The 20,984-nt window shown below is 40.9% G+C and overlaps 1 protein-coding gene across 4 annotated transcripts in view; it reads left to right on the top strand.

The window, feature by feature from the left end:
* LOC117501699 (RNA-binding motif, single-stranded-interacting protein 3) overlaps positions 1 to 19,826 on the top strand; it is a 467,438-nt gene extending 447,612 nt beyond the window's left edge. For 2 of the 4 annotated variants that reach the window (XM_034160656.1, XM_034160655.1), the window contains exons 12-14: positions 12,220 to 12,333; positions 16,810 to 16,934; positions 19,155 to 19,826. In XM_034160656.1, coding sequence (XP_034016547.1) covers positions 12,220 to 12,333; positions 16,810 to 16,934; positions 19,155 to 19,158 — 243 coding nt within the window. In that variant the 3' untranslated portion in view covers positions 19,159 to 19,826. The remainder of the gene's footprint in view (positions 1 to 12,219; positions 12,334 to 16,809; positions 16,935 to 19,154) is intronic. The other 2 variants (XM_034160658.1, XM_034160657.1) reach the window with 1 other exon arrangement.
* Positions 19,827 to 20,984: the final 1,158 nt, after the last annotated feature.

Raw genomic sequence — 20,984 nt, 5'->3', positions numbered from 1 at the left:
AGAGTGGCAGCATTTGGAGGAATGGTGCTTAATTAGTCATGTCCCACAAAAACAACAAACAAAGGATACTTATACAAGGAGCCGAAACTTCAGCTTACCGGCGAACAACTAGCAGCGGCAGAGAGTGGCAGCATTTGGAGGAACGGTGCTTAATCAATCATGTCCCACATAAACAACGCATGAAGGATATTATTATTAGTAGTAGTATTGTTGTTGTTTTTCCTTTACACAAAGGACTGTAACTTCAGCTTATGAACTGGTGAAGAGGACTGTCATGGGTCGCCCTGGTGGAAAAAAGCACATTAACCCTCTAGAGTCGATTGACATACCACCGCATAAAAAGGTCACATGAAATTTCAGGAAGGTATATCTTCTGTTATACATTCCATATCTAAGGTGGAACTCTACTAGTGTATACTAAGGTACTCCTAAATATTAAAAAAAGAAGAAGAAGAAAAAAGGAGAAGAAAAAAGAAGGGACAAAGCCACCTAGGTGCCTGGTCTTGAGAACCATGACCTAATTAAGCGGACGTAGCACACAATCCACTCCACTCTGAGTGTCTGTTTGAATGTGTGTTGAACGTGTGGAATTCCACCTGCACACCACTTTTTAAATTTTGCTCATAGCCAAGTATAACTTGAATTATGATTAATAATTTATGCAAGTATTTTTTCTGGACAATATGCTCATATTTGCTGCGCGTTTTACAGACACCCACAGCAGAAACAACTCATTTCCTCATTCAGCTGGAGAAGAGAGGGCTGGAAAGAAATACGACTCCCTCAACTACAGCAGGAGAGAGGGGTGTTCACCATTGGTGGAGAACACAGGAGCTAACCAATCACAATCACCAACCCCACGTGGGTTTGATGACAACCCACAGACCCCACGTGGCTGTCCTGTGTGTGTGCGCTTTTGCGAACAGGACTTTTCTTCCATCTCTCTCTGTCTGCGAAAAAATAATACACAAATTTTTCTTAATCACTGGTGTAAAAAATATTATCTAATATACAATCCACATAATTTGATTACTGAGCGAAGAAAATTGTGATTTCATGCAGAGCGAAAAGCAATCAGTTTTGAAAGTTGTGTGATATTTTCTGTTTGGAGTGTGTTTTTAGTGTGTGGTGGAGTGTTTTCGCGTGTGTGGTTAGTATGCGATGTAGTTATTTTATGTATTTTAGCACGTCAAAATAATGAGGCATCTGGAAGAACACATATCAAGTTTTGTTTTTTGTTGTTTTTTTTTTTAACTGCATGAAGAAGATCGAAGCACGGAACACATGAATGAAGTGGACTTTATTGTTCTGCTCTGGACGAACAAGAGCAGGTGGATGCACTGATCTGTGCGCACAGATTGGCACAGTGGACCGGACCGCTCGCTTCTCTTTCCATCTTCTCCAGGACTCAGGTGCTACAGAACTCTGCTCCAGTGCCAAGTCCTGGAACACAGCAGGATGGAGACACATACTGCCCCAGCAGTCAGCAGGCTCCACTGGTGGAGAACACAGGATTCCAGGTCGAGACCCCCCCCCCCCCAAAAAAAAGTCCAAAACACCTTTTTCTATTGTTTTTGTTTGTTTGTTTTTGCCACTAACAGTCAGAACAGTCTGTACCAACACCAATTAAAAAAAATGCTACAAAAACAAGGAATTAGGGAAAAATACACATGGATATTGAGGTGGAATATCTGTACAAATGTTTGGGACTTCTGATGTGCATTGGACAGGAATTGTTTTTCTGAGTGGCACAAATATAATTTGTGTGGCATCTTATTGTATGTAAATAGCCACTAAGAACGCCTGAAGCATTTCCTGCATTTTAATGTGAATTGTTGTATATAACTTTGTTTATGCTACATTTTTACATATATTTTTGAAAATTACAATTTATATTTGCATTCTAAGTTATAAAAATGGTTCGTTAAACATATTTCTCGTTTTCACAATAAAAAAAACTAACTTTTTTCTGATTCGAATATTAGGCTTTGGGGTGAATTTAGGGGCACTGTTTTAATGCAGTATGTCAGAATGAAAGAAAAACTGTAACATCCCACAGGTGAGGTTGTGCTGAAACAAAATGACACCAAACAAGGCCGGGTAAACAGTTTTTTTTTTTTTTAAGGTAAATTATGAAGGTAAAACCAAAAGTAGTCAAAAATGCCCAAAATACTTATGAGAAACAAATAAAAACTGTACGGCATGAAACGGTGGACGATTCTTGTTTTTTGCCCGTAACAATAGACAAGACTCCCAGTAACTTAATCAGCAAAAAGGTGAGTCCCGATTGACAACTTTAAATCAGTTTGACAGAGGTTGATGAATAAATTGTGGACCCGCTGCTTCTGATTAGAGATCTGGCTTGACAGCTTGAAATCTGGGTTGCAGTGGTCAAACTTGCTACGCTACATTTGTTTTAAAAGTGAAAGTGTCTAACCCATTAAATGTGAGTGGAGTTACTCAAAACAGGCGACAGTGTTACTTTGTGCTCAGCAGAAAAATGTTATCAATTGCTTTAGGCCATGATTTTTTTTATTTTTTTTATTGGCTTTAACACAGCCAGCAACACAGCTACGATATCACTCGAACTGGTGTGTTTTCACTCACTAAAAAATAGAGACCACATTGCTATGCAGGTCACATGACCAGTGTCCCGGATGGCCAACTTCATGGATGAACAGCAGGTATTGCTGTGGGACTGGGCTCCTCCCCGTCCCAAAGTACTCATAGGAGACCGCCGGCCTCCTCCACTTGCATGGAAAAGGAGGCAGACAACCAGCAGTGAGTTACTCTGTTTCATTGGCTGAGAGCTCTTTGCACAGAGCGCATCTGATTGGCTCACACAGACGCAAGACAGGCTGGTTCCCACCTTCTCCTTTGCTACTGTGCTTGTTCATTTTTTGCCACGTAAAAATTCTATTCATAAATCATTTTTAGCGCAAGTGTTAACTGTTCCTTCACTGATATGTAAAATCAAAGCAGAACAGCAAAGTAGAGAGATCTCAGCAACATTGAGAACTGCATTGAGACGCTCTGATCACGCTGCACTTTAACCGCTGCACACGGACAACAGCATTAATATCGCAACATAAAACTATTTTTATACTGTGCCTAAAACTCTCTTGAATATATTCTCTGGGTTTATAGATGTTGTTATTGCGTTTGTTTTATGTAAACATGTGAGAATCACAGGCTGTCTCTCTGTTATTTTCAATGGGAGTTGCTGTGAGCTGCACTCGCTTCCTGATCATGTCGTTCTGGGGAAAGTGAAGTTTGCTCTTTAACATCTTGATTATTGTTCTTTACACTGTTTGTCCTCTTTGTTCTAGACTAATATATATGTCTGAAATTCGGTTTGCGTTTAATAAATTCCATGCAGATTAAACGTAGCAGATACGGATTATTCGTTATACAGTGGTCCCTCGCTATATCGTGGTTCACCTTTTGCGGCCTCGCGGATTTTTTTTTTTTAGTGCAATTTTGCATGGTGCTTTTTTTTTAAGAACGCATTGTGTTCTGCGTCCTCATCAGGCAGGCCAGTCGGCATCACCGCGATTGCTCTCACTGCCTCCGATGTGCTTACCGAGTCTGCGGGCTCGGTAAGCGCTGCAGTGGGCTACTCACACTGCCCCTCTATCTGCTGTGTGGAGTTGCGCCCAAAATCTGGCAACAGGTCCTGAGACTACGCTCGCTGTTTTGATGCAGAGCGCTCCAGCAGACCGCAAGGATAGAATTCTTGCAGAAAAATCCACAGTGCTGCATGGTCTCGGTAACCGCAGCCGCAGAGCTCCGTGGCCACTGAGAGAGGTTTGTATCTTTTTAATGACTTGGATTCTTTGCGGGTCCCGCATCCGTCCCGCAACGGTAACACTGGAGGCAGTGAGCGAAGAAACAGCACGCGCATTGTGTTCTGCGTGTGCCTGTTTATAATCTTCTCCTCCAGAAGAAAAAAAGAGCGCCAACAACTACCCATAACTGTGTTCTTCACTCGGAAAGACACCTGCACTGAGGTGTCTCTCAGTGGAAAAACATGCTGCGGAGCGGCGCCAGGACGAAGAGGTGCAGCCATCATAATTATTTATAGGAAAATGTTCTATTTTTATTTCTCAAACAAATGTTTGGGCCTGAAAACAGGATTTGATCTTTGGTTTCATTCTATAATACTGCACTTATTTTTCTACTAAGGTTTGAACTTTGAGAGTGTTTACACAGGAGAGAAAAGTGAGAAAATGTTAATGCCTGTTTGAGAAAAGTGTATAAAGTGTGTAGTGAGGGGTTTTACAGCCTTAAAACATATATAATAATTGTAAAAAATTGTTGTGTGGGCCGCTGAAGAGGAGGTACTGCTGGCCCACCACCACCAGAGGGCACCCTGCCTGGAGTGCGGGCTCCAGGCACCAGAGGGCGCTGCCACCTCACAGGAGCAGCCGGGGTGACAGCTGTCACCTACGACAGCTGTTACCAATCATCTGATCCGCAGCGGTATATCTGCAAGACGTCATCTCCACTTCTTTGCCGAGATATCGCTCTACCAAGGAGGTAACGTTCTCAGCTGACTGTGTTTCTGACAGGAATATCTGTTGCTTGTGTGTGTTGGACAGCAGATATTCTGTTTCTTTTTTCGACGAGAAGTGGAGGTGGTTTTCCCACCATACGTGTTGCTGGGTGCACACGCACCCACATCTAACTGTTTTTGTTCCTCGCCAGCAGTACCAGATCCGACAAGCGGAGGCAGTGGCCACCTGGGTGTTCGGGACTTGGCGGCTCCAGTATTCCCGGGGTTCGGTGGCGGAGGAAATCGTGTGGTTCCGGTTCTGCTTTGGACGGACGTCTCTTATCTTCGAGCCTGCCCACGTGACACATTTTTTTGTGAATTGACTACTTGTCTACAATTGTAATTCGCCGTGTTGGTTGTGCTTCTTCACAACAGTAAAGTGTTGTTATTTGACTTCCTCCATTGTCCGTTCATTTGCGCCCCTGTTGTGGGTCCGTGTTCCTACACTTTCACAACAAAAATAACGCTGACTACTTTGCGGATTTCGTCTATCGCGGGTTATTTTTAGAACGTAACTCCCGCAATAAACAAGGGACCACTATAATTGTTTTAGGGTATCATGCATGCAGTCTCTTATTAACGTGATGAAAAGCATAAAAAAAATACATTTTTGTAGTATAATATTCATTTACAATTATCATGTGGATTCTCTATGTTGTTTTGACTGCAGCGACTCTCTGGTGTGCAAGGGATTATGGGATACATGAAAACCCTGGATTGTTTAAAATAAGTCGCTGCACTAAATGCCAGACTTAAAAAAACTAAAGTGTAAAAAAAAGTTACTCTTCTTCAGTTGGGTCAGGTTTGTCAGTTCCAAGTCTACTCAAGAAAGTTTATTTGTAGTTCTAAACATATTTAGGGTGTTTTTTTACTCATGTTTTGTCCCTCCCGCAACATTATTCCTCTCTGCTGTAGCATCGGTAACAACTACATGCACATGGCCAATTATGCAAATTAGGTAATGCCATCAATTAGAGACTTCTAGCGACTCTTAGGACAGCCAATAGCGACTTTCCTGACTGAGGAGTTAGCAAGAGTGGCTAGAAGAGTCCAGACTCTGGGGCCCTGCTAGCAGAAGCTGCTAGCTGCTGTAGACTGATGATGTTTGTCCTTTCTGAGCATTTTATTACAAATATCTAACATAATAAGACTTGCTGTACAGTTAATTGTACTAATGTTCTAGCTAAGAAATTTGTACGCTGGTATTTCCTTTGAGTGAAATTTTAGTGTTTAGTTTCTATGCTAGCACCATTAGCACAGTTATGATGCATTAGTAGCTTGGGAACATTTGGTCCATATGTAACTCTGGGAATATGCAGGTCATACTGTGTTTAACCTGTGTTATACCAAGCCACCTGTTATGAAAACCTCCGGCCAACTTGGAAAAACCAAAGTTAGCCTGTTAGGCTGAGCTAGTTTGGGAACATGTTCTGGCTTCATTTGTCCCACCCAGAACACACTGGTCTTGCCCATGGTCTACCTCTTTACCAATTTTTGGGTTGGCTGGGAGTTTCAAAACTGTGCTTCAGAAAATCTATAAGTGATGTCACTTAGGATTTATCCAGTGTGTGTGTGTGTGTGTGTGCGCGTGTGTGTGTGTGTATTTATAAACAGAGCAAGTAGCTAAAAATCAATTTAAAAATGCTGTTTTTATAGGAATGTGTTTAAAGAAGCCATATAAATGAAGAACGTGACTTTGCCTCTGTACTGTGAATCCCTTCAGGCAGGATTTAAAGAAAGCCTCGGGGCCGAGATGTGAAGCATTTTTCACAGTGAAACAGCGTAGTGTTGTGATTCACAGCTGATGGTGTGAAGCTTCAGTAGTTCCCATCGTATTGGAGCCCCACAGCTGAGATCAATAGTCATCACAGCCCATCCCTGTGCTGCTCAACCATTAATAACCTACACAAGCTCCTGTAGATGCTCCTGCTTCAACCTGCTCTTATCCAACAACTTGCAACTTGACAACATGAAGACGAGGATGGACAGATTTACTGACTATTTCCTTTGCAGTTCTGTAAAAACTACAACAGAAGTTAAATCCAGAGAGAGAACGGTGTTTTTAATGTACAAATGCTCATCCATTGAGTCAAAGAGAAAAGAGAGTTTTTGAAGCAATATGGTATATCCAGTGGTGGGCACAGCTAACCAAAAAGTTAGCTTAGGTAACCGCTAATCCACTAACTGAAAAGTTAACTTTTATAACACTAAATCGCTAAAAAAAATTAGTAGAAGTTACAGCTAACCGCCAACTATTAGTATTAACTCGGTACACTATCGGCTTCTGGGTAAAATCAAAGGCGATCACAAACCCCAAACAAACAACGAGCCAGAGCTTCTGTCTTTATGCACTCTTCCCACTGCTGCCTCCCAAAAAATGTCATTTACTTTCCACATATTACAACACAGACAAGAAAGAAAGCACTTTTCACTCATGGTTTCACTTAAAACTAATTCCGGACAGTTTAACGACATTAATGGGAACACCCACATAATGGGAAATATCCCACATATCTTTTAATTCTGAAGGTTTGACCATTAACAGACACACAAGCCAAAAGGAATTAAGGAAAAATGAGTCTCATCTCAATCACTGGTTGGTTGGTTTATTTATTTGTAAAAACCAAGACGCAAGGTATAGTAACGTGTGTGTTGGTTTTTTACAAATACATGTATATTTGTAAATGTCATTTTTTTATTTGTAAAAAAAACAATTTGCAAAACTATATATTTCTTTTATGTATTTTGACGGGAGGGGAGGGGATGAGTCTCATCTCAAACACTACACACCCCTCCCCCCACCGTCAAAATGCATAGAACACTGCCATATACTGAATGGGGGGTGTGAATAGCGACCAACGTGTGATCGTTGCCGCTATTTGTTGAGGTGAATCACGCAACGCAAATGCTTCTTGAGATGTTTCACTTTTAAAGTACTTAAAGAACTAAATGGAATATTTTCCAAAAAATATCTGCTTGACAGCCGAAATTCCTTTGTTCAGAAAAATTATTGACTGCTTTGAAAAGCTCAGCAACAACATAAACCTTATTGAAGCTTTTTTTTTTTTTCAGAAAATAATTCACAGTAAATGAAACTTCAGAAAATTCTTGTTTTCAAGTGCTTGAAAAAACTAAAACAAATACGTTCTTCTAAAAATGATTCAGTTTCAGGAGACTCAAAATGCTAAATGAACCATTTGCTTAAAAATTGTTTTGAAACATTCAAAACCATCATAGTTATGACAGCAAATTATTCCATTTTGAAATGCTTAAAAATTAAATGAAATAACTTCTTCAGAAAACACTTGCCATTTTGAAAAATTCAATCAAATTAATTCACAAAATAATTGACTGTTGTGAAAAAAGTAACTGTAAATTGAGTGAAATCATTGCTTGACAAAGTAGTTTCAAAAAGCTCAAACTAAATGGAAAAATTATTCCATAAAGTATCTTGACAGCAGAAATTCTTTATTTAAGAACATGATTGTTTTGAAATTCTCAACAACATAAACCTTATTGAAGCCTTTTTCAGAAAATGATTCACAAATTCTCACTAAATGAAACTTCAGAAAAAAAAATGTTTTGAACTTAAAAAAAAGAAATACATTCTTCTAAAAATTATTCAGTTTCAAGAGGCTCAAAATACTAAATTAACCATTTTCTTAGAAATAGTGTTGAAACATTTAAAACTAGTAGTTGTGACAGCAAATGATTTGCTGTTTTAAAATGCTTAAAAATTAAATGAAACAATTTCTTCTGAAAATATTTTACTCTTTTGAAAAGCTTAATAAACTAAATAGAATAATTCCTTAAGAAAATATTTTTGATTGGCTCTGTGACAGACTGATGGCCTGTAGTGGCCCAATGACTGCTGGAATAGGCTCCAGCACCTCTGTCACCCTGAATTGGAGTAAGCAGGTTTATGAAATGCATGGATGGAATTTCTGTTTTGAAAAGCTTAATAAACTAAATGGAATAATTAAGTCAGAAAATAGTTGTACAGTTTTTTTTTTAAACTCAAAGAAATTAATGAAACAGTTGTTTCACAAAGCAGTTAACAGTTTGAAAAGCTTAAATTTATTGAAACAATTGTTTTGCAAAATAGTTTAGTTTTAAAAGCTTAATAAACTAAATGGAAAGATTGCTTCGGAAAATATTTTACAGTTTGAGAAAGCTCAATAAATTAAATGGAACAATTATGTCAGAAAATATTTTTGAAGTTTTGAAAAACAATAAAATTAATGAAACATTTGCCTCACGAAGTAGTTTACCGTTTTGAAAAGTTCAATGATCTAAGCGGAACAGTTAATTCAGAAAATAATTAGCAGTTTTGAAAAGCTTAAACATTTTACAAAACAACTGCTTCACAAAATAGTTTACAGTTTTAAAAAAGCTCAATAACCTAAATGCTTCAGAAAATGAATTTTTGTTTTGAAACAGTTAAAGTGAATGCTTCAGGAAAAAGATTCAACATTATAAAGCATTTGCAGCACTAATGGTGAGATGCAGTGGACAGTGGAGGCCCCCCAGAATAAATCCCTGGATGCGCCCCTTTTGTTGGTGTGAACTTTTTGCTGTTTTTTGGGTGGGGTTTTTTTTTTTTGTTTTTTTTGCTTTATTGGCGTTGCTGCATTGCAGTCTGACTTTGCACTGTAGTCATCGGTGTGTGTCGTGAGTGAGTGATGGTGGAGAGGAGATTTAAGGAGTCTCCTCACACCAGCCTCGTTAAGGAGCTATTCAGGCCTCCCGTTCATCAAACATACTCACACACACCATCTGCTTCAGGTGCAGGTGCGTGTGCGCACATGTGCATTTATGCATGTGTGTGACTGCGAGCGTGAAACACCATTTATTGCCAATTAGGGATGCTTTATATCACCCAAACTTGTCCCCTGACTATAGGGGAAGAATTATTAAAAGAATTGAAACTGGACAAAAATCATTTTTATCACCATAGCAACCCATTTTACTTGATCTGGGCTTGACATCCACAGAATTTCCACACAAATCTGCCCTGCTCACCGTGCTGCATTTAATAGGTTAACTAATGGTTATAGTGGGGGGAAAATCTTATTAAATTTTCTTGTTAAATTTAATTTGAATTCCTTTTGCAGTCACACAGTGAAATGTGACATTTCAAATGGACTTTCTTGCTTTGACAAGGAGGTTTTTCTTTTGCTATTTATCTCTCACTGGCCTTCATTTGCTTTCGTGCCATCCTCACGGGAGAGTCAGCCCAATAACGTAATGAGGAAGACAAAAAATAGATAAAGGTGGAAATTGATACGTGTGGGTTCGTGAGAAGGTCAGTTCAACTATCTGATGGAGCCTTTTACACGACGGCGGGTTGGGAAGCGAGAGCGAGGTGAGAGAGTCGGCGGGATGACACAGAAAATTTGGATGTGCCGCTGCAGCCCTGAAGGCGTCATAGCCTTAAATTCACACTCATATCCATCCCGGGGCATCCTCCTGACTGCGTGTGGTGACGGCGGGGGGATTAATCACCCGTGTCTGTGGCCTTTAGCTGCTCTCATTAGCGGTGAGCAGCGGAGCCGTACGCGATCCATTAGCAACGCTGCCGGTAATGACACTTCACCAGCACCGCCGGGCCCGTGGCCAAGAAAGGCTCTGCTACCGGGCGCAGCCCCTCCATTACCGCCTCCTCCAGCACGCTGCCGCCACACTTTTTAGTGCCAGCAGGGGTATTGAGAGGCAAAAATAAGGCAGAATGAAAAGGACTGTACTCAGTCCAGAAAAGCAGCAGGAAGACGAGGAGAGCCATCGAGGCAGCCTGGCGGCTTTTATCTGGGATCACATCCGTTTGTCGCTGTAGTGTCGTGTTATCGTTCCAAGCCTCTTTGTCTTTCACGCACTGTCACATGGCCTAGCCACAATCACGCCATCCACAAACACACCAGGGGTTACACACACACACACACACGCCCGTGCACATGGGAGGTCATCTGTTATATGCACAGGCATGTTTTAATTAAAAATTTGCAGGAATTCATTGCAAGTAAAAAAATAAAAAAAAATCTGCATGGCCTCTTTCATATTGCATGTGAACACCTTGTGGGTGTCGTGGTACCGGACCCATGTCACACGTGTAACATGACCATCATGGAGAGAACCAGCACTGACTTAAAAGCCGAGGCAGGCATGCCTAAAGTAATACCTGCCTCAAGCAAAGACCTCCTGCTTTCTTTTCTCTTTCATTCTCACTCTCCTTCACTCTCTTTTTGGTTCTTTTTTTTCTCCCCTACTTATCTGTACACTTGCCTGCCTGGAACAAAGTCTCCATGGAACACCAGCACCAGGACACGTCGTCCTCCTCCTTCCCCATGTGCCTCACCAAACTCTCCTGCTGCGCCGAGCGTGCACACATGTTCTTTTAGCGCCCTCCAAAGGATACTGAGGGAATAGCAAGCTCCTCTTCAAATGGGTTTTTAGAGTTTTGATATTGTTTTTGATGTAAAATTATTCTTCTCTCTCTCTCTCTCTCTCTCTATGTGTGTGTGTGTGTGTGTGTGTGTGTGTGTGTAACAGCTTGTCAAAACAAGCATTTTTGATCATTTTCAAAAAAGAATGCCCAGTTTGATTCAATAGGAACAAGGTGCTTTGTGGTCATTCAAGATCAAAATCTGCTCTCTATCCTCTGTGAAGCAAATGGAAACTTGGGGTCCCTGTCTAATTTAAACCCAGAATCCAGCCTCAGTGGACACCAAGTTGCAGTGGAGACATTTCACTGGGGTCAAAGGTCAAAACTAGCATTTGTGATCATGTGAAAGAAAAATTATTCCACTGGAGCAAATGGAAACTTGGGGTCCATGTCTAATTTAAACACAGAATCTAGCCTTAGTGGATACCAAATTGCAGTGGGTGGCATTTCACTGGGGTCAGAGGTCAAAGCAAGCATTTGTGATCATGTGAAAGAAAAATTATTCCACTGGAGCAAATGGAAACTTGGGGTCCATGTCTAATTTAAACACAGAATCTAGCCTCAGTGGATACCAAATTGCAGTGGATGGCATTTCACTGGGGTCACAGGTCAAAACTAGCATTTGTGATCATGTGAAAGAAAAATTAGTCCACTGGAGCAAATGGAAACTTGGGGTCCATGTCTAATTCAAACCCAGAATCTACCCTCAGTGGATACCAAGTTGCACTAGATGGCATTTCACTAGGGTCAGAAGTCAAAACAAGCATTTGTGATCATGTTAAAGAAAAATTATTCCACTGGAGCAAATGGAAACTTGGGGTCCATGTCTAATTTAAACACAGAATCTAGCCTCGGTGGACACCAAATTGCAGTGGATGGCATTTCACTGGGTCAGAGGTCAAACCAAACATTTGTGATCATGTTAAAGAAAAATTATTCCACTGGAGCAAATGGAAACTTGGGGTCCCTGTCTAATTTAAATCCAGAATCGAGCCTCAGTGGATACCAAGTTGCAGTGGATGGCATTTCACTGGGTCAGAGGTCAAACCAAGCATTTGTGATCATGTTAAAGAAAAATTATTCCACTGGAGCAAATGGAAACTTGGGGTCCCTGACTCATTTAAGCGAAGAATGTAACCTCAGTGGTTTGTTTTTGTTAGTTGGCTTGAAGGTCATCATGCACAGGGACTTTGATGTCCATTTGTGGATTTTGTCTGTGTTTCAGTACATGACTGCTGCAGCCGCCGCGGCGCCTATGCAAGGGACCTACATTCCCCAGTACACTCCTGTGCCTCCAACAGCCGTCGCTGTCGAAGTAAGACCCACACGCTTGAACATGGTACTTACCAATAATAATCGCAATGGGGCACATCATCACTGTAACACCCACAAGCACCCGCGTGACCATTTTTTAAAACCTGCTCACCACAGCGGCACAACAAAACAATCATTAAAGAGACAGATTATGTTTGAAGGGAGCTATAAATTGCTCTCGTTCTCTGAACAAATGGCTTCACACTAACCAGCAAGTAATAAGGATGCAAACTGCAAGCGAAGCAGAATGAATCAGAAGTTTTATTGCATTTCGTAAAGACATTTGAAGTGCAGCGCGGGGTTAGTCACTTTTTTGGTGGCTGTGTGGTGTCCTGGCAGGTCAGGTGGTCGAGTTTGAGAAATGATGAACGTTGCAGCCAGGTTGGCCGGCCCAGCAAGGAGAGTGGGTCGGCTGCAGTCTTATTCAGATGGACTATCAGTCGTGTAGCTGATGACAGCACCGCTGGTGCTGTTTTTCAGTACCCGGCTGGTACAGGTTGCAGGTAGCTCTGACGTACATCCATCAGCCTTGCCGCTCCGGGTCGTCCACCAGCCACAGACAGTGACAGTTTCCTCTGACAGACCTATTAGTCGCTCCTCCCTCCCAGACTCCCCCTCCTCTTGGAAGTTCCTCATGAAGGGGTCCGACAGCGGAGAGAGATGTAGTTGTAGTCTAGCCGCTGGCGCCTCGTACCTATTTCATCCTGAGTGGCGGCGTTCTCTCAGTGCCGGCGTCATCAGCGGGTGCATATCGCTCTATCAGGCCGTGCCCACGGGGCTTACGTGTGGGCCGGACGCGGTATCCTTGAGAGCTTGTTAAAGGTGATTGAGATGACTCAATGATGGCGGCTGTTGTTAATGCTCCGCACGTAAAAAGGCTAAGAGGCTTTTGTGATGAATTACACAGTACACATGGACATCATTAAAGCGTCATTGTGTCTCAGGCACAGGCAGCAAAAAAAAAAAACAACACATTTTACCCTTAAATGTTTGATATTTTTATAAAATGCAGAAAATGATGTCACTTCAGATTCACATTTTTAAACCTGCATATTCTGAATCTTCTGATTGCTGATTTTATACTAACGTGTGGCGTTGATGGATAAGAGGTGAAAGTGGTGGGTTTATGACTAGAGGATCCTCTGTTCAAATCCCTGCCAGACTGCAAAATCACAAAGGGTCTTCGCTTGTGGTGTGCAGCTGTGCGCCTACCTGGCAGCATCCTGACACTGGTGTGTCGATGGGTAAATGGGAGGAAGTCTAACATTCTTACTCCAGATTTACTGGGATTTAGTTTTAAATTTAGCATCGACACAAAGCAGAGTTTTAGAATGATCAACCAGCACGCTCTTGGCTCTTGGTGTTCTATTGAGGGGTGTTTTTGGTTTGGCCAGCTGCTGATAAAGGTGTTATTTTACCAGTCTATTGTTCCTCTTGTCAGGTGTGTTTCCAAGAATTCTGGATCCCCCCCAACCACTTCCAAGACCACATCATTCTCATCTTCAACAAAAAATTAAAACAAAGCAAAGTTGCGATCTCAGAAGGAGCATGCGCAATGTGACTAAAGGTCCCGTTGGCTCTTCTAGTCAAAGGTCAATCAGAAATAGAACAGTGCATCTGTGTCATATTGAAATATCATCATGAAAATATCAATGGTTGGGTGTTTCTGCTTCCATTCTTAACAAATTTAGTGTGAACAAGAGCAATCAGAGATTTCTGACGTCTGCCAATCCAGATCCGGTGTCGCCAACCGAATGGACCGGTTCACGGATTAACGCCTCATTTCTGTTTCAGACTGCACTCCATTCATTATCTAGCTCACGACAGATATCTGAAGCTTTAGTACAACAATCATTTCCACATAAATTTAACATTATTTCATCATAAAAGGCAGCAGAAACGATCAAAGCGTGGTGGCTAACGAGCTGCTATCTGATGCATTCACTGCACGTCAGACATTTCAAAGCGTCACGGAATTTTGCCTCGTTTCTGCTTAAAACTGAGTTTAGAATGATTTAAGAGGTTTTACCTTTATCATCTGATGGTTAATAATCCCATTAATCTATTTGATTGCTTTGAGTGAAGAGACTCTGTCTCAGACATGCTGCTGTGGTCCAAAATGACGCATGCACAAATGCAAAAGGCAGACCGATTTTTAGGGGCGGACGGTTCGGTCTGCAACACCGGATCACCTCCCAAATTCAGTGGAGTCTTCCACACCCTAATATCCATCTGTGGTGCAAAGTTGTTGAGAATCCGTGAAGTTGTTTTGAAGTAATCCTTCAAAGCCTCGATAAAGGGAAATCTTGATCCAGAATCCGGATCACCTCCAAATGTCAGTGGAGTCTTCCATGACCTAATATATATCTGTGGTGCAAATTTGGTGAGAATCCGTGAAGTAGTTTTGAAGTAATCCTTTAAAGCCTATATAAAGGGAAACTTGATCCAGAGTCACCTCCAAAATTTAATGGAGTCTTCCTTGGTCTAATATCTATCTATGGTGAAAATTTCGTCAAAATCTGTGCAGTAGTTTTGACACAATCTTGCTAACAGCCAGCCACACAAATAAATAAATAAACGCTGATGATTTTATTACATCCTTGGCGGAGGTAACTAGTTGTAGAATTACTGAAAGTGGAGCACATTAGCGCAAAAACATCACTTTCTGGTAAAGATTTTTTTATGTTTGTGACAAGGATTGCAACCAGAGGATTCCAACTACATCATTTTTCGTCGAATTTCATGTATTGTTCCATGGAATGAACCAGTTGATATGCACTGTAAAAATTTTGACCAATGTTTACTTACAAAAAATTGTGGCAAGAAAAGTGACATATAACATAATTGAATAGATTTTAAGTTCAACAATTTTGATTAAAAAGTGTTGAATACATTAACTAAACCTAAACAAAATACCTAAAAATGAAGTGCATGTTAATAAAAGCAACAGTTGGCTTTAGTAATATCATGCAAAATGATGACTTTTTTGCCAAATAAATATTTACTAAATCCTAGTCAACTTCACAAGGAAAGCTGATTCATATTTACTAAGTATCTGAGCAAAAATAATGTAGATTTTCTAAATATCTGGGGGAAACTGATTCATATTTACTGATAATCTAAAACTGACTTATTTATTCATTATATGTGTTGTGGGTGAAATTGATTTACATTTACTACATATCTGCCTAAAAAATGATTTGGATTAAGTAAATGAAATAAATGACATCAACTCATATTCTAGCACAAAAGTAACTAAGTCCCTTCGGCTGTTCCCTTGTTTGCACTCAGGGTCGCCACAGCAGATCCAAGGTGGACCTCCATGTTGAGTCTGACACAATTTTTACGCCGGATGCCCTTCTTGACACGACTCCACATTACATGGAGAAATGTGGCAGGGGTGGGGTTTGAACCGGGAACCTTCCGCACTGAAACCTAGCGTGCTAACCACTTGTCCACCACCACTGCCCGATTTATATTCTAGCACATTGTTGCTTAATTCAACAGGTTTACATTGTTGTTCTTATTTATCTGTACCTACAATAATTAAGCATTTTGTACACTGTAACCCTTGTCTACTCAAATTCAAACAGAAATAATGTGCTGTTTTTGCATTAATAACAGTCTGGACAGAATATGTTGGTCTCCTAACTAGCTGTTGTTAGCAATGAATTGATAACCAACCTAGTTTTCTGATTCTGGGCCAAATTAAAGCTTTGGCATAACTAGTTTATTCAGTGTAACAGATTCTGTTGAATTTCTGGACATTATTACACTTTCTATGCTGTACCTGGCCAATTATCACCAAATTGTTGTTGCAGCAGAATGTGTAATCTAATCATCCATTCTCTGGAGCCCCCTTCCAGCTCAGGGCGCCAGGCAATGGCCCAGTTCGCCTGCTTTGTTGTTGCACTACTGCTTGTTGTCCTTGGTTTTGAGAACTTTTAGTGTACCTTTGGCAGGTAGTTTTTCCACCCGTTGTTTTGCTGTCTCTTGTGAGTTCATCTTGATTTTTGCGGGGTTATGGGGTGGAGGCACTCACAGTTGATGCTCTGTGAACGTCATGTTACCAGTTGGCACCACCAGAGTCCATATAAGGGTGCAGAGCTTGCACTTGTGGTTGGAGTTGAATGTCGTACCTGCTTGTGATGAGGTGTGACGCGGGTGTTGAGGCGTAATAGAAATTGGCATCAAAACATCAACGCATATTGAGACAACACACTGACATTCACAAGCTATCACAATGCTCACAGTCATTTCATTTTCATCTGAATTAATTGTCTGTCACCATCCAGTTATTTTGTGTGATCACACACTGATGTTCTACATTTTTTTATCTTTATAGTCATTATTATGTTAATCTTACTATTGATCTGTTATTTTAAAGTAAAAAAAGAACGAGATTCTTTGCATTACTAACTCACGATCGCTGCAGAATGGCCCCTGAAAACATTCCCACATGTTGCGGCTCTGACACATTTCCTCCCATGTGCTCCCTCAGGGAGTGGTGGCGGATGCCTCCCCCCAGACGGTGGCTCCCTCATCGCAGGAGGTGGCAGGTCAGCAGCAACAGATCCAGGTGGACAGCGCTGCCGACCATGTTCCCGCTTACTCATACCAGTCCAAGTGAGTCAAACACTGAGGTGACACCAAGTCAGGTCATATTCACATCATGGTGTGAAAATGGGACATTGCCATGTGATTACTCAACACAAAATCGTCACAGAGCCTAGATATGTGAGCGCAAGTTCAACTCTCACGTGAGTTCAGAAGATGCTGACTTTGACCTGCTTTTGGCAAATCAGGTTGGATTCAGGTGTCTGTAACTATGTGTCCTACCGTACTGGCCACTCGGGACAGTCCTCTTGTTTTAAATGGTTATATTTTAAAGCTACAGTGTGTAGGATTTAGTGCCATCTAGTGGTGAAGCTGCAGATTGCATTACATGGTCATCAGTGACTAGTTTGTTTCTCTTCACATTTTTACTTCTTTGGCGACCGCAGAGTCATGCTCACTTGCCTTCTCTTGTGATAAATGATACATGTGATCCTCCATTTCAAAAAGGTGAGGCTTCTCTGCACTAATAACCGGTAGACACTGAAGAGTGGAGCAACCATTGATTAATCTTCTTCTTTTGCTTCAGCCACAGTCACAGTGCAAAATCCCAGTATGTCTCTTTTGAACTACCGTACATATTGACATAGCCGGGCAACATGGCGGATGGTTATGAATGCTATATTACGTTTCTGCTAATAAACACCTGTAAATCCTACACACTGTGTCAGGGCAGGCGGCTGCATGGCAACCATAGCGACTGGACCCACATTGCAAACTCCCAGACTAGGCTTAGGTGTAAGATAAAACATGGTCTTTATTCCAGGCTCTGGTTCGGTACACATGTGGTCAATCAGCAGAGCAGAGGTACAATCAGGATCAGGCAAAAACACAGTCATGGTTGAGCAGGGGTCAGAGGCACGAGCAAACACAGACATCCAGGATGAGGCAAGAGGCATGGTCGAGGAGAACAGTGCAAAAATACGGTACACGGCAAGGCAAAAATCAGGACTGAAAACGAGCGCTGGAATGTGTGCAAAGACAACAAACTGGCAGGGGAGTGATGGCTGGGAGGTGTTTAAATAACACAGGTGTTAATTTGGCGCACGTGAGGAACAATCTAGAAAGGGGTGTGGCTCATGGACAAAGATAATACATAGGCAAGTAGAGTGACGTAATACACAAAGATACGTGAGCACGTGCAAAGAGCGTGAGTGAATGGAAACACAAAGCAGACTGAATCAAAGTGTGAGAAAGGGCACAGAGCTGGTGAAGTGGCATGACGTGACAACACAAACAGAGATATGAGAGGGACGAAGACATAATGGCAGGTGCAGGGATGTGAAGTGAGAACATAATCCAACGGGAATGAGGACAGACTGAGAATAAAGGCTAAAACAGAATATAATACTGCAATGAACAGGAACTAGATCAGAGCATGAACATGAGAATTAATCAGAGAATTATAATTACATAAACAAAAGACAAAACAAGACTGGACCTGACTAATGACTGAAGTATACCAACAGATGACAAAACAAACAAAGGCTAATAATTAACAGAAAACAAAACCCGATACTTAAGCATAACTGATAACACAAATGAGAACAGCAAAATAGACAAGTAAGAAACTAATGAACAATAAATGAAAATACAACTGACAGAATGAAACTAGAACGGAACTGAACTATGGCTGAAGTATAAAAGTAACACAGAAACAAAGTGGCAAAGCAAAATACCGCATAGAATAGACACATGATGAAAATAAACAACTAATAAATCAAAGCAGAGGCAGATGGTGATGAAAAGAAAGGAGGAAAAACAGAATTGAATCCTGGATCCGGGCCGAAACCTGACACAGTGTAGCTTTAATCTTCTTCTTGACCCTAGCTATAGAGACTGAAAGAAGAAACTAGATAAAGAGACCAGGTGTAGATATTTTACCATGGTGTTCTATGGGAAGTGACCCACTTTTGGAGCCAGCTTCAAGTGGCCATTGAAGGAACTGCAAGTTTTGGTACTTCTACATTGGCTTAATTTTTCAGCACTGGCAGCTGGGGCTCGACTGCAACACAGAATTAAATGACCATCTTTGTGAAGAGATATTCCATTATGAAAATACTGAAATTATTACACTGTGGTGGTACGTTCGCCTTTTGTGATCTGCTCCAAAACGCTTTATTTAGTTTCAGTCTTCAGACCTCGGCTGTTATCCCTTTTGCTTTTCTGCATTTGTAATATTGGGCTTTGATTACAGCTGCACCCCACCTCTGTTTTCTCCTCTTTCATCAGATAGCGACGGCCTGAGAGAATGTTCCTGTGACAGCGTTGCCTTGAGACAGAAGGTGGCTGCACTGTGAATGCAAGGAAAAGAGGAAAGAAAGAGATTGCTTCCAGATTGCCCAGGCACCAAAAAAAAGAGACAATTTTTTCATTTCCTACCTGGTCTATGAGAAAGAGAGAGGGGGAAAAAGACGTAAGGAGGAGGCTGAGGAAGGGGATGGGGGAATTACTGGGCACAGTGCAAAGAAGTGTTTTTTTGTTTTGTTTTGTTTTTTTTTAAGTCTGGAAACCTGCCTAAAGGGCTGGTCTGAAGCTTGAAAAGTTTCTCAAAGAAAAATTGTCAACCATCAAAAAAGGAAAAAAATTACAAAAAAAAGGTTGAATGTGCAGGCAGGTGGTGAAGTTTATTTTATAATTAGAAAAAGGGGGGAGCTGAGTTTGAGATACAGAGATTGTCTTCCTCAGATATTAAGCTACAGTTTCTTTTCACTTTTTTATGTTATAGTTTAAAATTTTACTTTTCTAGATATATTCAAAAACAATGTGGGTTTTTTTTCCTTCGTTTCTGTCTTTCTTAAATCTTCATGGCCTTAATTTGAAGGGCGCCAGAAACTTTTTACAAAGTGTGACGTCTGATTCCGAGGAAAAACAAAACAAAACAAGCAAAACAAAACAAAAAAAACAAGAAAACAAAGTCAGTCTCTTGGATCCGTCGGAGGATACAAGACGCCAGACTAATTGTTCTAAAGAAGAAAAAAGAATCTATGACATAAGCTGTACAGAGTTAATAGAGAAGAGCTTTTTTTCCTTTTCTTCGTTAGAAGAAAACTTTGATAATTATTATGTCAGAGGTAAATAAGTGTCAGAAGAAAACAAAATGTGTGTTTGTGGGGATGGAGATGATGCTTTGAAGAGATTTTTCACACAGAGGGGGGAAAAAAGGAAAGATAAGAAAACACGCTGCACCGTGGATGCAGTCTGTTGCAAACGCTGAACTCGTTTTTGTTTTTTTCATAATTCTTATTTCACTCAGCAAAAAGTTGCTGTCGATGACGTTAGTGCTTTTTAATCTGCCACGTTTGACCTTTTTTTATCAGCTCTAAGATGTTTTTAGCCCGCTTTGCTTGTCACACTGCAAAAATAAAAATAAATAAAAGAAGAAAAAAAATGATAAAATGAACAACACACACAAAAAAATAATAATTTTGGCGTTGAATTTAAAAACAGTAGATTGTGTAGGAGCTTACAGTTTAAAACCAGTCAGTGCAGAAGCAATAGAAGAAATTGTTGACAATTTCTGTAGTCTTTCCTAGTCGTGGATCAAATGCAGCCCGTGGATGGCCATTTTTATACCAAAGATGAAGAGACACTCCGAACCTTTCATTTTTCTCACTTTGATTTTGTTGTTGTTGATGTTGTTGTTGCTGATGTTAATGTTGATAATGTTGTTGCTGTTTTCGCTTTTTCTTTTTCTTTTTTTTTTTTTGACCTCAATGGCCGGACCAGTCTGTACTCTCCTTTTATCATCTTTTTGCCAGTTGTAACCTAAATTTTCACAGTTCTCCGAGATATCGCACGTGACATGTCGTGCACACGCACATTCACACACGCACGCACACACACACAGGCACACAGTAGCTGGTGCAGGTTCAACCACAAGTGTGTTTTATTCACCTGCTTTACTTACCTGCTTTTGTACTTAAATGTGTCCTTGTTTTTGCGATGGTTTCACATCGTAGCTGCATTCCGCCCGGCTCCTCCTCTCAGATCCTGCAAGGAAAGCTTTGGAAAGTGATCGGGAAATGTTGTTCTGATTGTTGGCACGTAACTCGAACACTC

Source organism: Thalassophryne amazonica, chromosome 20 (genome assembly GCF_902500255.1).
Source record: "Thalassophryne amazonica chromosome 20, fThaAma1.1, whole genome shotgun sequence".
In the NCBI taxonomy this organism is placed as follows: Eukaryota; Metazoa; Chordata; class Actinopteri; order Batrachoidiformes; family Batrachoididae; genus Thalassophryne; species Thalassophryne amazonica.
The sequence above is the reverse complement of the archived record's forward strand: the minus strand, read 5'-3'. Positions and strand labels throughout refer to the sequence as shown.